Consider the following 14,255-nt stretch of genomic DNA (forward strand, 5'->3'; position numbering starts at 1 on the left):
GCTGTTGTTTCACATGGCAACTCAAGGCTTTCAAAAAGGGCAAAGTGCAAGGTTCCAGGCTGCCTTACAGTTTCCACCCAGAGTTGCTTCAGCCACATGCTTTTGGTTGAAGTGCACCACAGAGTCAGATCAGGTTCAGACTGGAAGAAAATACACAGGGAATGAGGAGTGGAAGACCCCACTCAGGGCCATCTTCAGAGACCAGCTACTACAAGTCTAAGTGTTCCTTTTCCTGCACTAAGACCTCAATTCCTCTCTACTCCTTTTTCAGTTCCCTGTGTCTCTGGCAGTTTGCCTAAACCTACAAATATCACCTTCTTATCTGTAAACATGAAGAACGTCCTACAGTGGAATCCACCAGAAGATCTGCAAGGCATTGAAGTTAGGTACACTGTGCAGTACTTCATGTAAGTTGGTCCTTTTCCTCTGGCTAGTCTTAAACTCAAGACTCAGACTCCTGTTAATTGTACAAAGATAAACAATCTGTGATATTAGTTTTTTGGAAAAGATAAGTTTTTGATATTCCATGGTTTCATGATATGTTTTGCTATATCAAATTAGAAAGTAGTTTTTTACAGAGACAGAAGCATTGGATGCTCAGGCAAGGGGCATTTATTTAAATGGAGAAAATGAGTTGGTCAAATAGGATTCTCTGGCTAAGCAAGCAAGGCAGTAGCTCATCTCTGAAATTTATAAAGGTACTGGAATGATAGGCTTAGACCTAATGAAATCATAGACTTAGACTTAATGAAACTAAATCCAAATTCCGTGCAACCAGCTATTGATATTAAACATAGTGGTGAGTAGATAATTTTGCTTTCCACCTCTCCTTTAAAACTCATTGCAAACACAAAAGAATACCCAATAGAGAGGCACCTGTATCCTCATCGTGCGTGACCAAGGAAATGGCCACCACCCCAGACCACAAACCATAAAGTTACTACTTTAGTAAAACCTTATGAATGGTAGAATCTAATTTCTGTTTGTTCAAATATCTAATCATCCTTCTGTTTATATTTAGCCCAACTAGATATCCAGAATCATGTACACCAAATGTCTTAAGATAATGGTTTTCTGGGTGATTTATTCCTCTCTTGATTATACTTTTCTGATTTTTTTGATCATTTGAATTTTTATAACGTGTCACATTTACAAAAAGAAGTCATTTTCATCTTTGAATAAAAAAATATTCTGACCACCAAAATCAGTTAAAGACTTCAGCAGGTATTCACATTGACTTCATTTATCTAGAATCCCAATCTCCACCTCATTTATCTAGAATCCAAGTCTCAGTCTGTGAAATGTTTAGTTTCATTCTGTGGAGTATTAGGAAAGAGGAAGAGACGCCAACTTCACAAAGAGAAATAGCTCATGAGCATGCTCTTGCTTTTTTTTCCATTAGGTGGAGCAAAGAGCTTGCTCTGTCTCTTATATTTTTATGTGTTTCAAAGAAAGGACTTTAAAAATAGGCAGGCTCATTACTGCTCTTATGAGCGCAGATAATTTACATTGTGCAACTTTTGAGAAGACTTAAATAGAAGCTTGCCGGTTCAGAGTTCTGACATGCCCATGCAGGTGGAAGATGGACAGGAATACTGAGTAGATTTTGCACTACTTGAATACAGAGCTGATGCAGAATCAGTCTCCAGTTCATGGCCAGGCTGTGAACCTAGCTGGATAACCTTCAGTGGGTTACTACCTTTGATACTTTTGAGTGAACTTTGTTTATAAGGTAAAATGTTAACAAAAATACAAACAATATCCACCAAAAGAATTGAATGCTGAAAATAGAGTGTCACACTAAAATCACAAAATTTGACATCATGGAAAAGTGGTTCAAATCTCAGATGTTCCTTTTAATTAGTCATGTGAACTTAAACAGATCCCTTAATCTAATCTTGCTGAGTTTCAATTTCTTTACCTGTAAAGTGGCATAAAACTAATCACACCGGCCTCTTAAGGTTGTTACTGTGATTCAAAGAGATGAGGTGTTTGAATCCTGAGCATGAGTCTGTGCACAGAAGAGGCTCTTGGTGGATGCTTCTAGTTATTACTAAAAACAGTCTTTTTACCTTGACTTTTTACCATGGATAAATATCATTACTAGAATATTTGTTGAATAATTAATTTTACATCTTTCATTGAGAATCCAGTGAAGCATATTTTCAGAATCTGTCATGGGAAGATATCCTACCCTTGGCAGAGTGAAGAGGTGCAGGAGGGAGGGTTGAATAGGCAAAGCCAATATTTTTCAAACCTCAAGTCAAAACCCTTTAGTGGGTCAAGAAATCAATTTTGGGCCACATAACTAGCATTACATGTAATGGAAGAGAACGAAATGGTGTGATGTGGTGGCATGGGATGGAAAAGAATTTGAATGCATGGTATGTAGTGCAGTTTTGGTATTATCCTATAAAACTTTCATTTTCATATGTTAGATACGATTGCTTTATGATCTGGATCACAATGTAAAATATATCTTGAAAGAGGATCATAGTCAAAAATGTTTGAGAGTCCCTAGGCAGTTTTGATCACTTAGGTGGAGAAGTTGGCTCACAAGATCTGACAGTATTTGTAATACCTTTTGGCAGGTATGGTACTCATGAAGTGAGAAATGTTGGCTTTCAGAAATCTATTGCCACATTCTGTAAAGGAAAGGCATCCTTAAGCCTTGGAAATACTTGATAAAGTTGCCAGATCCTCCTTATCAAGACACGCTCTTACCTTGACTTTTGTGGTATCTGTCTTTCCTCCTCCCTCTTTAGCTATTATATCCAAGTTGATTTTGTATCCATCCTTCAAATCTCTATGCTCCTGAAGTTTTCCACTAGACTATGCTTTGCATTCATGGATGAGTTCATTCGCGCCTACTCCCTCAATGAGCAGATGTCTGCCATTAACTCCAAATCCTCTCCCTCCCTCTACACCTCTCTCCTGAACCACATTGCCTCCCTGGCATCTGCACTTAGATAGCTCTTACATAATTCAAGCTCAACGTGTCAACACTGAACTCACTATCTTTCCCTCTTTCTAGCCCTGCCATCCCCATTTCCCAAGCCTGCCCTTTTTTAATGTTCCTTATCATGGTTAATGTTACCACTATTCTGCCGCAGTCTGGCTGGGCACAAATCACGAGCCACTGAAGCAGGAACAAACTTTATTTTTGAACTGCAGGAAAACACTTCACACAGCTCCCGGGGAATCCTCCCGAACGCCTGGGCTGGTCCAGGAACCCCCAGCCGGCAATATCTCTCCCTGAAATCCCTCCTCCTGCACTTCCCCAACCAATGGGAACTCTGGGGGAATCCCCAGAAATCCCCACGAGAACTCCAAAATAGTGCGAGAACTCAAAGGTTGCGGCAGAGGCGGATAGTAATGCCTCACCTGTCAATCAATACTGTTGGCAAAATGCCAGGGGCCATACAGACTCTGCCGTGGCTCTCAGCACTATTCCATCCATCCCATCTTTGATCTCACATGCACTCAATCACCAAGTCCTGTCTCCTCTTATTCCTTGCTGTCATTTTGTCCTCACTCATTCCATGGTCACCATCTTATCCAAGGCATCTGCGTCTTCCACCTGGATGACTGCAGTATCCCCTCAACTGCTCCCAGGATGCCACTCCTAACCCATTACATTCTCCACATCACAAAGCAGATTTGCTTTCTAAACCATGCCTCTCTCCTGTCCTCACCTTTAATCTCTTTAGTAGCCTCCCATGCATCCCTATACTGGCTCATCACATTTTACTTAAACCCTTTATACTTCAGTCTCTCCCCCCAAAAAAGTGCTAAAAATATTTCCCCTACCCTATTTTTATGAATGTTGTGTATTTTTAATAAAGGAAAAGAAAACCAAAATGAACAACCCTAGTCAGTATCATCATCACCATCATCATCATCATCATTATTGAAAATTCAGTTTTTGGTACACACTCCAACCTAGTGAGTTTTCACCAACACTCTGGATGACTAAAAGATTTTTAAATTTTATGAGAATGTCATGGTAATTTTTCTTCCAAGAAAAAAAAAATGACTAACTTTTCTTAGAATAACCCATCAAACTGACCTCATCTACAGAGTGGACTAAAACCTTAGATAATAACTAGAAGAATTGATCACATAATATGTAAGTTTTACTGTAGGTGAAGAATAAAAATAAAATACATGCTTTCAAAATGTACTATCCACATTATAATTCACAGAAAAGAAAGGTGATTACAGAAACTCTGACTCATGTTCCTGACAGCTAATGAAAAAATTGCCAGCAGCAAAAGTGGATTCTTTTTTATCTCAATGACAGGCACTTTTGTTTATCTGAAGAGAAGGTCTTCCATTCAATTTTATATAATGGCTGTTCTTTTTTTTTTTTTCCTTTTGTAATTGTAAAACATAGAGGGTACCTCATTATTAATTCATAGTTTCCCTCTTAGCAGATATGGGCAAAAGAAATGGCTGAATAAATCCGAATGTAGAAATATCAATAGAACCTACTGTGATCTTTCTGCTGAAACTTCTGACTATGAACACCAATATTATGCCAAAGTTAAGGCCATTTGGGAAACAAATTGTTCTAAATGGACTGAAACTGGACGATTCTATCCTTTTTTAGAAAGTAAGTAATGCAATCATTGGTCAAACATGCATTAATATCCCATTATTCTGCCCTCCTGGTTTGACTTCTCAGCCCCATAGACAATCTTACCACAGAGAAAAGGGCTCTGCTTGGTCCTATTCTGCCCCAGCAGGTTGAGTGACCAGGCCAAGGTACTTACCTTGCCAAACCAAAATTAAGGCAGGTGCTAATAATATTGAATTTGATTTTGTTTTATCATTTGGTGGAAGCTATAAAATTTGAGAAACAACCAACAGATTTTTTTTTCTTTTTGAACCAGGGATTGAACTCAGGGGCACTCAACCACTGAGTCACTTCCCCAACACTCTTTAATATTTTATTTAGAGACAGGATCTTCCTGAGTTGCTTAGTGCCTTGCCTTTACTGAGGCTGGCTTTGAATTCTCCATCCTCCTGCCTCAGACTCTTGAGCTGCTGGGATTACAGGCATGCACCACTGCGCCTGGCCAACAGATTCTTTTTAATGTTGTAAATTAATGCAATCCAGGAGATTGTCCTTTTTGTCCTGATCACTCAACTAAGTCTCTCCTTGTCATAAACTTGGTAGTGTGGTGATGTCACTTCAAGGTGTGACTCAGAATGAAGGCAACATCTTCTTGGTATTTGCTTTTATAGTTTGTTTTCTTGTGATCTGTGGCTGACTCAGCCATGAAGAACTAACATGGGGCCACCATGATGAATCCTGCAAGGTCTCCAGAGGCTCCCAGAGCTGGTGCCATTCCCAGTGCTCTGCAAATCAGAGGTTGGCAAACTAAAGCCCTCAGGCCAGATCCAGCTCCTTCTTTCTATTCTTCTCCAGGTTCTAAGAATGGTGCTTATATTTTTCAATAGTTTTTAAAAATCTAAAGAAATCCAGAAGACAGAATGAGGTAGCCCATACCTGGAATTCCAGTGACTTGGGAGGATGAGGCAGGAGGATTTCAAGTAGAAGGCCAGCCTCTGCAACTTAGCAAGGCCCCGTCTCAAAATAATAAATAAAAAGAACTCGGGATGTGGCTCAATGGTAGAGTATCCCTGGGTTCAACCCCCAGAACTGGGGAAAAAAATCAAAAGAAGAATATGTGTGACACAAACCATGTTCATTTGCTTATGTAGTTATCTATGACTACTTTTGTGCTAGAGTAGAATTGTTGCAACAGAAGCCCATGGCCCACAGGGTCTTAAGTGTCCTTTCTGGACCTTTTTGATAAAAGTTCACTGATCTCTGAGATCATTCTAATTGTTATCTCTGATTTTTCCACTTATTGAATCATATTAATATTATTTATCACCATTTTTTAAGTCACAGCAATGTTACAAAAACTTTTGGTTCTATTTACCATTATCAAGTACTGTTTATCCCTGTGCCTTGGAACTAAGTAAATACAGTGCCCCAAATTTGGTCTTTTAACTTTGTGTCAAGGTATATGAAATGACTGTTTCAATATCTGGTGTACCTGGAGCTCTACTTAGCATGTTTTGTGGCATTTATAGTAGATATTTTAGGTCTTTGATGAAAGTAGGATTATATTATAGCTTTAATAATAAGGTGATTTTTTTTTTTTTTACATAATGCCCTCCCTACTCCCCTTTAAGCACAAATTGGCCCACCGGAGGTTACCCTGACCACTGACGAAAAGTCCATTTCTATTGTCCTGACGGCTCCAGAGAAGTGGAAGAGAAATCCAGAAGACAGAACAGTTACCATGCAACAAATATACTCCAATCTGAAGTACAACGTGTCCGTGTATAACACCAAATCAAAAAGAATGGTAAGCCTGAAATGGAATGGGGCACATACTCCACGTACCACTTTCTGTCACTCAAGTGGAACAAGCAGCTCTAATCCTTTCTCTCTGTGTGAGAATAAGGGAAACGCGCTCTTGAAGAGATGTCCCGGAGCCTAAAGCAGGAGGATCACAAGTTCAAAGCCAGCCTCAGCAATTTAACAAGGCCATAAGCAACTCTGAGATCTTGTCTCTAAATAAAATATAAAAAGGGCTGAGGATGTGGCTTAGTAGTTAAGCGCCCCTGGGTTCAATCCCCAGTACCAAAAAGAAAAAGATGTGTGATATGAGAGACAGCTGAAGCTCATTTGTAGAAAATTTACAGAGCTGAACTAAGATGTTCCTCCTAGAAGCTCTATTAACAGTGCCTGATGCTATTGTTGGAGTATAGAGCAATTGTGTGCTTCCCTTGATGAAGAGCCTTTACTTGCATGTCACCTGTCAGTCACTCTAAGGATTAAAAAAAAAAAGTCAGCAAGAACACAGGACAGAGTTGAGTAAGAAATCCACAGCCCTATGTTATTACTTAGAATTGTTCCTAGAATTGGTCCATGCTTTGCTGAGCTATAAATAAATAAACAAACAAACGAATAAATAAATAAATAAATAAATAAATGGATATTTTTAAATTCTTCCTGAAAAAGTAAAAACTTGTAGTGATACTCATGGGTCAAATGACAGCTCAGTCTTCTATTTCCTTCTGGAGTTGACTTTAACTGCTGTTTGCAATTCCCTGCCCTAGTGGTCCCAGTGTGTCACCAACCACACGCTGGTGCTCAGCTGGTTGGAGCCTAACACTCTGTACTGTGTCCACGTGGAATCCTTTGTCCCAGGGCCCCCTCGCCACATGCGACCTTCTCAGAAGCAGTGTGTCAGTACTTTGGAAGGTAAGCTTCAAAAAAAAATCTCAGCTAATTTGAGGAAGGAAATCTGATAAGGCTAGAAGGAAGTATAGCAGTTTAAACAAGATTCTTTTTTAAAAAAACCTTTTTATTATTTTATTTTATGTTTATTTATTTATTTATTTATGTTTAGTTTATTTTATGTTCACTAATTCTAATACAAAATGAAATAAGGTTACATTTCACTTTGTCCTTTATTTAATTACTTTTTGTTCTAGAAAGGATTGATAGTGATTTAAAGTATATATACTAGAATAAGGTAATATAAATTAAAGGTAAACAAACCAAAAAGAAAAATGGGCAAGTTCATAGAAATTGATCCATGAAAGAAGCCAATCTAGAAAAGCAGTGTAAGAGGATCTTTATGGTTGCTACTAGTAATCTTTAAATTGTTTCCAAGTTTTTCAGCAGACCAGATAGAAAGAGACACATAACCAGTTGCACAATCACTATCCATGGGACTCCAATTAAACCAGTTGCTTAATAACAATCTCGTTTTTCCTGATACTAACATAGACTAGTTCTTCCAAAAAAAAAAATAAAACAGAGTTTTTGGTAATGAATAAAAGAGCAGTTATCTTTCCTCTTCTACTGCTACTGTTAGACTAAAAAGCCTTTGAAACATCAAATCATAAACTCTTCCCAGCCTAGGGAAGATAAGAGCCACCAAATAAAAACTCTGAGGGGAGACATGGGAAGAAGGGATGCATTCACAACTGTGGGCAAAATGGGACGGCTGACTGCTATTTTAAGCTCTTATGACTAAGATATTTATTAGCTGGTTCCAGGTGATAATAATCATTAATCCTAACTAACAACTAGAAGACTTTGTTCTGCAAATTAATTGGAGATGATAAATTATCAGGTTTTCTTGATTTGAGTTTAGACAAGAGGCTGACGAATCCATGCCCAAGAAAGGCAGGTGGAGGCAAAGGCAGAAACTTTTATCACCTGAAATGAATTAAACTGCTTGCCAATGTTAAGGAATGTTGTCACCACCTCCAGGAGCCCTAAGCACAGGATCCAGGGTCCACTGCCAACAACCCTCCCTGGTCACACAGCTTCCTGCTTAGGAAATAACCTTAAGAATGTTCACACACATCCTTTTTCTTCTTTAAAGTCATAATCACTCTGATCAATAGAAGTTCAAGAGTCTTAGAAGTTCAACAGAAGTCTTCAAGAGCATCAGATAATTTTATTGCAAGAAACAAAGCACTGTCCTGAAAAATTCTTTAAAAACAGAATTGTTCTTGCTCTCCCTTGGGAATTCAAATTACAGGCTTCTCATGTTGTGCTCCAATACCACTTAGCTGCACGAGGGGATGGAATCAGCAAATCAGTAATTACTCCCCTGGTGTTAGAGTTGGCTTCTCTCTCTCCTTTGTCTCTTTCTCACATTTTCTGAGTGGGTCTGCTGAGGAGCTCTGGTTGAAGGTATTTGCTCCTATTAGTAGATTTGGTGTTCTGAGCATGGCATTTCTTTAATCTTTCTGCTCCCAGGTTGACAGGAGCATCACCTCAAACCTGAATAAATCCTAAAGCTGCATGGAATGCCTCTTTATGCATAATTCTTCACTTCTCCCTTCCAACAAACACACTTTGCCCAAAGCCTTGATTCTATTGCCAGCTATGAATAGGATTCCAGAGGCCCCACTTTCCTCTCCCCCTCCCTCTCATCATCCAAGATGAAACTGTCCTAAGGAAAAAGGGGGACTATTGTGAAGATATATGGAAATCCAGAGAAAAACATCATTGTTGAATTCCTGTATTTCTCATACCTTTTTCTTTACAATGAAGAGTCCCTTGCAATATTATAATTAAAACTAAAATGCCCAGCAAGCAAAGAGCAAAACAAAGCAGATTGAAGAAATCATTTTTGTATTTGGAAAAAGTGCTGTGTTTACTCACAGCTTGATCAGTGCCAAATGGTGGGAATGAATTTCCAGTGGAAATCATTTACTCAGTTGGCAGAACCAACGCAACTAAAGCACAGATTAAATTAAACACTTCCCGGTGAGCAGATGGAGCCCACTTTCTCACCAGTGTAGAAAAAGGAATAAAATAATGGGGCATTTCTGATTCTGAACTTCCCCATCATCTCAACTGTTAAATCACTGGAGATAATTTTCCAAAGCACCACTTTCTTAAAAATCACTATTACCTCTTTGGGAGTAATTCTTTGAAAAATATTTCTGCTCTCCACAATCTCCCAATCCCTAAAATGCAGATGCAAGTGATCAGGTTCATTGAGGCACATGTGCTAGTGTACACAAGACCCTCAGTCATTGTTGTCATGACTCCTCTTAATTAGGACAGGCTCCATCAAGGACCTAGGGGTTGTATTAAGAAGATAGAGCTGACCTGCAGCCTAAAGCGGGAACCGGTGTTATTCGGACACATGTACCAACTGCATCACAGCCTTGGCATGTTACTGTGTGGGATCTGAAGATAAGCATGCTCTTCTGGAACTGGGCAGAGTAGAAGAGGCTGAGCTCCACCCCATACTGGACTTTTCCCACCAGCTATTGTTGAACACTCTCACTCTCCAAGACACATCTGTTTGCCATCTATAACTGGATAGTTAGCTGGACAGTTACTTTGCTGCTTTCTCTTAGACCCAGGAATCAAAAGCATCCAACATTCTAGAATGTTAGACTAGAATGCTCCCGTGACACTCATACTGATTTTATTACTGTGTAAGGAATACTTCAGAACTTTTGCCATTTATGCTAAATTTGTGTCCTTTTTCTACATCTGTTTTAGTCAGAATTAAAAAAAAACCAATAGAATAGATAATAAAAGAAAAGAAAGAGAGAAAGAGATTGATATTGAGGAGTCAACTCATGCAATTATATATGCTGGCTAGTCTAAAATCTGTAGGGCAGGTGGCAGGCTAGAGACCCAGGGGAGAGCTGATGTGCTGTCTGTGTCCAAAGGCAGTCTGCTCACAGAATTCCCTCTTCTTCCAGGGTCATCAGGTTTGATTTGTTTTGTTTTGCTTGTTTTAACTAAGGGCTTCAACTGATTGGATGAGACCCATCCACATTATAAGGGATAATTTGTGCAAAATCTACCAATTAAAATGTTAATCTCATCTAAAAACTGCCTTCAGAGAAATATCTAGGATAATGTTTTGCCACATATCTGGGTACTATGGCCTAGCCACATTGATGCATAAAATAACCATCCCAACTTTCAACCCACAGTCTGATCAATGGTGGGCCAGGGCTGCGTTTCTTAAAGTTCTTTGCCAGTTTTTCATTCCTCTGAGACTTTTGCTCATCCTAAGCCTATAGCACTGAGAAGGAGTTGCTGCTATTCCCAGAGCTCCTGCTTGGCCACCTTCCCACACACACGTGCCCAAGCTCTGACCCTACCCAGAAAGTCTGACCTACCAAGTGCAAGATGATTCTGTTAGACACCTACGTGGCCATGTCATACATTCATGTCCTCTACTGAATAAGTGGAAACGATTGAGCCAGATGAGTGGCATGGGAAAGTGGGATCTTTGCAAGAGTTTTGCCATGCGGTTTGAAGAGCTGTAAGTTACCTGCAGTAAGACACATTGCCCCACAAATGTGCAACCCAGCATAAATCTCAGAGCCAGATGTAAGGTGTTAGAGTGTCCACTAATGTCAATGTTAACATTTCCTTACTATAAAAATGTAAGATGAGTCTAGATGATTCCTTCTGATCATTTATTGTTGGGAGATTGAGAATTCTGAGGCCCTTTGTATCTTTTAGCTTGAGCTTCTTAATGTAGAGGTGAGAACACTGAGTCTGTCCCTGAATGTAAATGATTTGCTCAAAGCATCTCAACGTGGCCTGTGTTTTCTCATCATATGAAATCACAACTATCCAATCCTTACCCACCTCCTCTCTTTTGTAAACAGATCCATCATCAGCACTGAAAGTTAAAATCATCTTCTGGTATGTTTTGCCCATATCTGTAATCGTGTTTCTTTTTTCTGTGATTGGCTACTCCATCTACCGATATATCCACGTTGGCAAAGAGAAGCACCCAGCAAATCTGGTGAGTGCTTGGCATACCATGATCCAGGACAGAAATGGAAGCGCTAGTACAGATATAGTTCCTCCAAGGGCAGAATGGATTTGAAGTTAAAGAGTTTATGAGTTAAAAAGCACTTTTTATACTGGATTAGCTCATGAACATAACCAAAAATAAAGATTCCTTCACTTTGAAAAGATTTTATATTTAACGACTGGATTAGACAAAGTCCTGGGATGCACAGATAAAATTAAGTTATGATCCCTATCCTCCTCGAGGTACCAGTCTAATCAGGCTAGAATGTAATACATGAAGGTTAAGGTGAAATCAGGCCATGGAGACTCTGGAGGTACAGGGAGGCCCCCCCAACCCTCCATGTGGGGCCAATTCTCACGTCAGAGCTTGCGTATGCAGGGGAAGTTTGGACGTTTACTGTAGGCAGAAGAGACAGCAGAGGAAAAGGGGGGAAGGGGCAGATGTGTGGGAAACCACGCCATATTGCTGAACCATAAGGTTCCTGATAAGGGGCTAGACTGAAGAGCTGGGGTCAGGCCTGGTAACGGGGAAATTGGGATGATATTCTAAAGAGCCTGAGCTCTAATTTGTTGGCAGAGAGAAATCACCACAGGGTTTTAAATTAAGAGTGTCATGGCCATCACTGTCTTTTAGATCTAACTGGATATTAGGATGACCTTAAAAGAAATAAGATTATAAAATAAGAAAAGCCACTAGGAGACTGGGACAATTGTCCAGGGAAGAAAAAAAGTAAAAACAAAGAAAGTGGGACGTGGAGCTACTGATTAAAAGATGGAATGGTAAAACACTTAGGAGCAATATGTCCAGGTCTTGATCACTGAAGGCCAGGAGAAGCAAGCAGGAGCAAGAAGGAATAAGCCCGATGTCCCCAGACTGTCTGCAGAAAGGTCCCCAAGGCCTGAGCAGCATTTGTTTCACATTAGAACTTATTTCCTTGGGAATTAGTAAAAGATGTGTTCAAACGTATGTGTACACAGCAAGAATACCTGTTCCTGGTAGTTCCATTTGTAGACTTTTCTGCTATTCTGCTGGCATTTAGGTTTCAGAGTTATTTCTTAAGGGAAGACCTTTCTTGGGAGGAAAATTCACAGGAGAATTGATGATGATTTTTTTTTTTGAATACTGAATATTTGTAAAAGAATGAGGCTGAAGGTCCTTTTTTCTAATGTTAAATGAAATCATGTCTTGGGGTGATAATGAGAGTCATAACCTAACTTATCAACAACTGGTGCTTTCATAGGTAACAGATGCCTTCCACATATCCCACCAAAATTTTAATCTCAAATGACCTTCCCTGACACAATTTAGAAGTTCTCTAGCTACCATAAACTGGCAGGTCAATTTCCCTTTTTGGACTTATTCTACCATGATTCATGCATGGCGAGGAGGGAGGAACAGTGAGAAAAACCATTTCTACTCACATTCTTACATCCGTTCTACATCCAACATACCTTTCCACATGCCATGGCACCCTAGAAGACCCCCACTTATTATCAAATACATGGTATACTATAAATACCAAAGCAATTATACAAACTCTCAATTTTTACCACTTTTAATGAGGCAGCGATTCTAATTTTGCAGAATTAAAAAGTTCAAGAAATTCATCAACTCACCTGCAATCCCTCAACCTGTTAGAGGAGGGGACAGCCACACCCTGCGCCTCAAATTGGGTAAACGCCTACCTGCAAATGACAGTTCCTTCCATACATATTTTGTGTGTCTTGGGTCTCTTGGCTCCCAGAAAATGAGATTTTTCTGTATATTCTGAGCATAACTTCCCTGAGTTGGTGAGAGTAGGTTTTTCAAACTGATGACACTATAAATTCTAGTTAACAGCTGTTTTTAATGTTTCTTCTAAAGTGAAAAGGTGAAAATCATTCTCTTCTCTCTTTATAGATTTTGATTTATGGAAATGAATTTGACAAAAGGTTCTTTGTGCCTGCTGAAAAAATCATGATTAACTTCATCACCCTCAGTCTTTTGGATGATTCTAAAATTCCTCAGAAGGATATGAGTTTACTGGAGAGAAGTAGGGACGGATCCAACCTTAATGATGCTGAGTCCCTCGGGGACCCAGAGCCCCATCCAGAGGAAGTGGAGACCATACACCTAGGTTATGCTTCCCATTTGATGGAAATTTTCTGTGACTCCGAGGAGAACACCAAAGGAACTTCTCTAACCCAGCAAGAGTCATCCCGCAGAACAATCGCCACAGGTAAAGCAGTTGTGGAATATGAGTATGACGTAACAACTGGCATCTGCAGGGGGCCTGAAGATGAAGAGCTCTGTGTGCAGGAATTGGTGTCCACACAAGGAAAATTAGTTGAGCAACAAGCAGCTTTGGCCAACTTGGGCCCACAAATGTTACTGGGTTCCTATACCCCTCGGCTCAGCGACTTGCTTCACCTGGAACTCCAGCAAACAGGCTCAGAAGAGGGGCTAGAGGAAGAGCCATCCACAACACTGGTGGATTGGGACCCTCAGACGGGCAGGCTGTGTATACCTTCATTATCTACCTTTGACCAGGACTCCCAGGGCTGTGAGCATCATGAGCCTGACCAACTCTCAGAGGAGGGCCTTTTGTCTAGACTCTATGAGAAACAGGCACCAGGCAAGCCACCAGAAGAGAATGAAAACTATCTCAAGCAATTTATGGAGGAATGGGGATTGTATGTACAAATGGAAAACTAACCCAAGACTTCCCTACCATGACTCAGTGCAAACAAACGAGGGACCCAACAATAAAGAACCTGGACTACAAGTAGTGTATTCAGATTCATCGGGGTCAGCAAGAACGAGTTATTTCTTCTTCCTGTTCTCCTTTGCACTTGTTTGGTCCTGCCTCCTGTGGGTGTCTGGCTCACACATGTGGGTCTCTTGCATGTGCCCCTGGGGTACAGGGAC

At 40.0% G+C, this 14,255-nt stretch overlaps 1 protein-coding gene across 1 annotated transcript; it reads left to right on the forward strand.

The window, feature by feature from the left end:
* Positions 1-258: 258 nt before the first annotated feature.
* Il20ra (interleukin 20 receptor subunit alpha) lies at positions 259-14,042 on the forward strand. Its single transcript, XM_027938411.2, has 6 exons — positions 259-407; positions 4,437-4,615; positions 6,211-6,386; positions 7,144-7,288; positions 11,197-11,336; positions 13,248-14,042. The coding sequence occupies exons 1-6, from the start codon at positions 331-333 to the stop codon at positions 14,040-14,042; spliced, it is 1,512 nt and encodes a 503-aa protein (XP_027794212.2). The 5' UTR covers positions 259-330.
* Positions 14,043-14,255: the final 213 nt, after the last annotated feature.

This window comes from Marmota flaviventris, chromosome 6, assembly GCF_047511675.1.
Source record: "Marmota flaviventris isolate mMarFla1 chromosome 6, mMarFla1.hap1, whole genome shotgun sequence".
Lineage (NCBI taxonomy): Eukaryota > Metazoa > Chordata > Mammalia > Rodentia > Sciuridae > Marmota > Marmota flaviventris.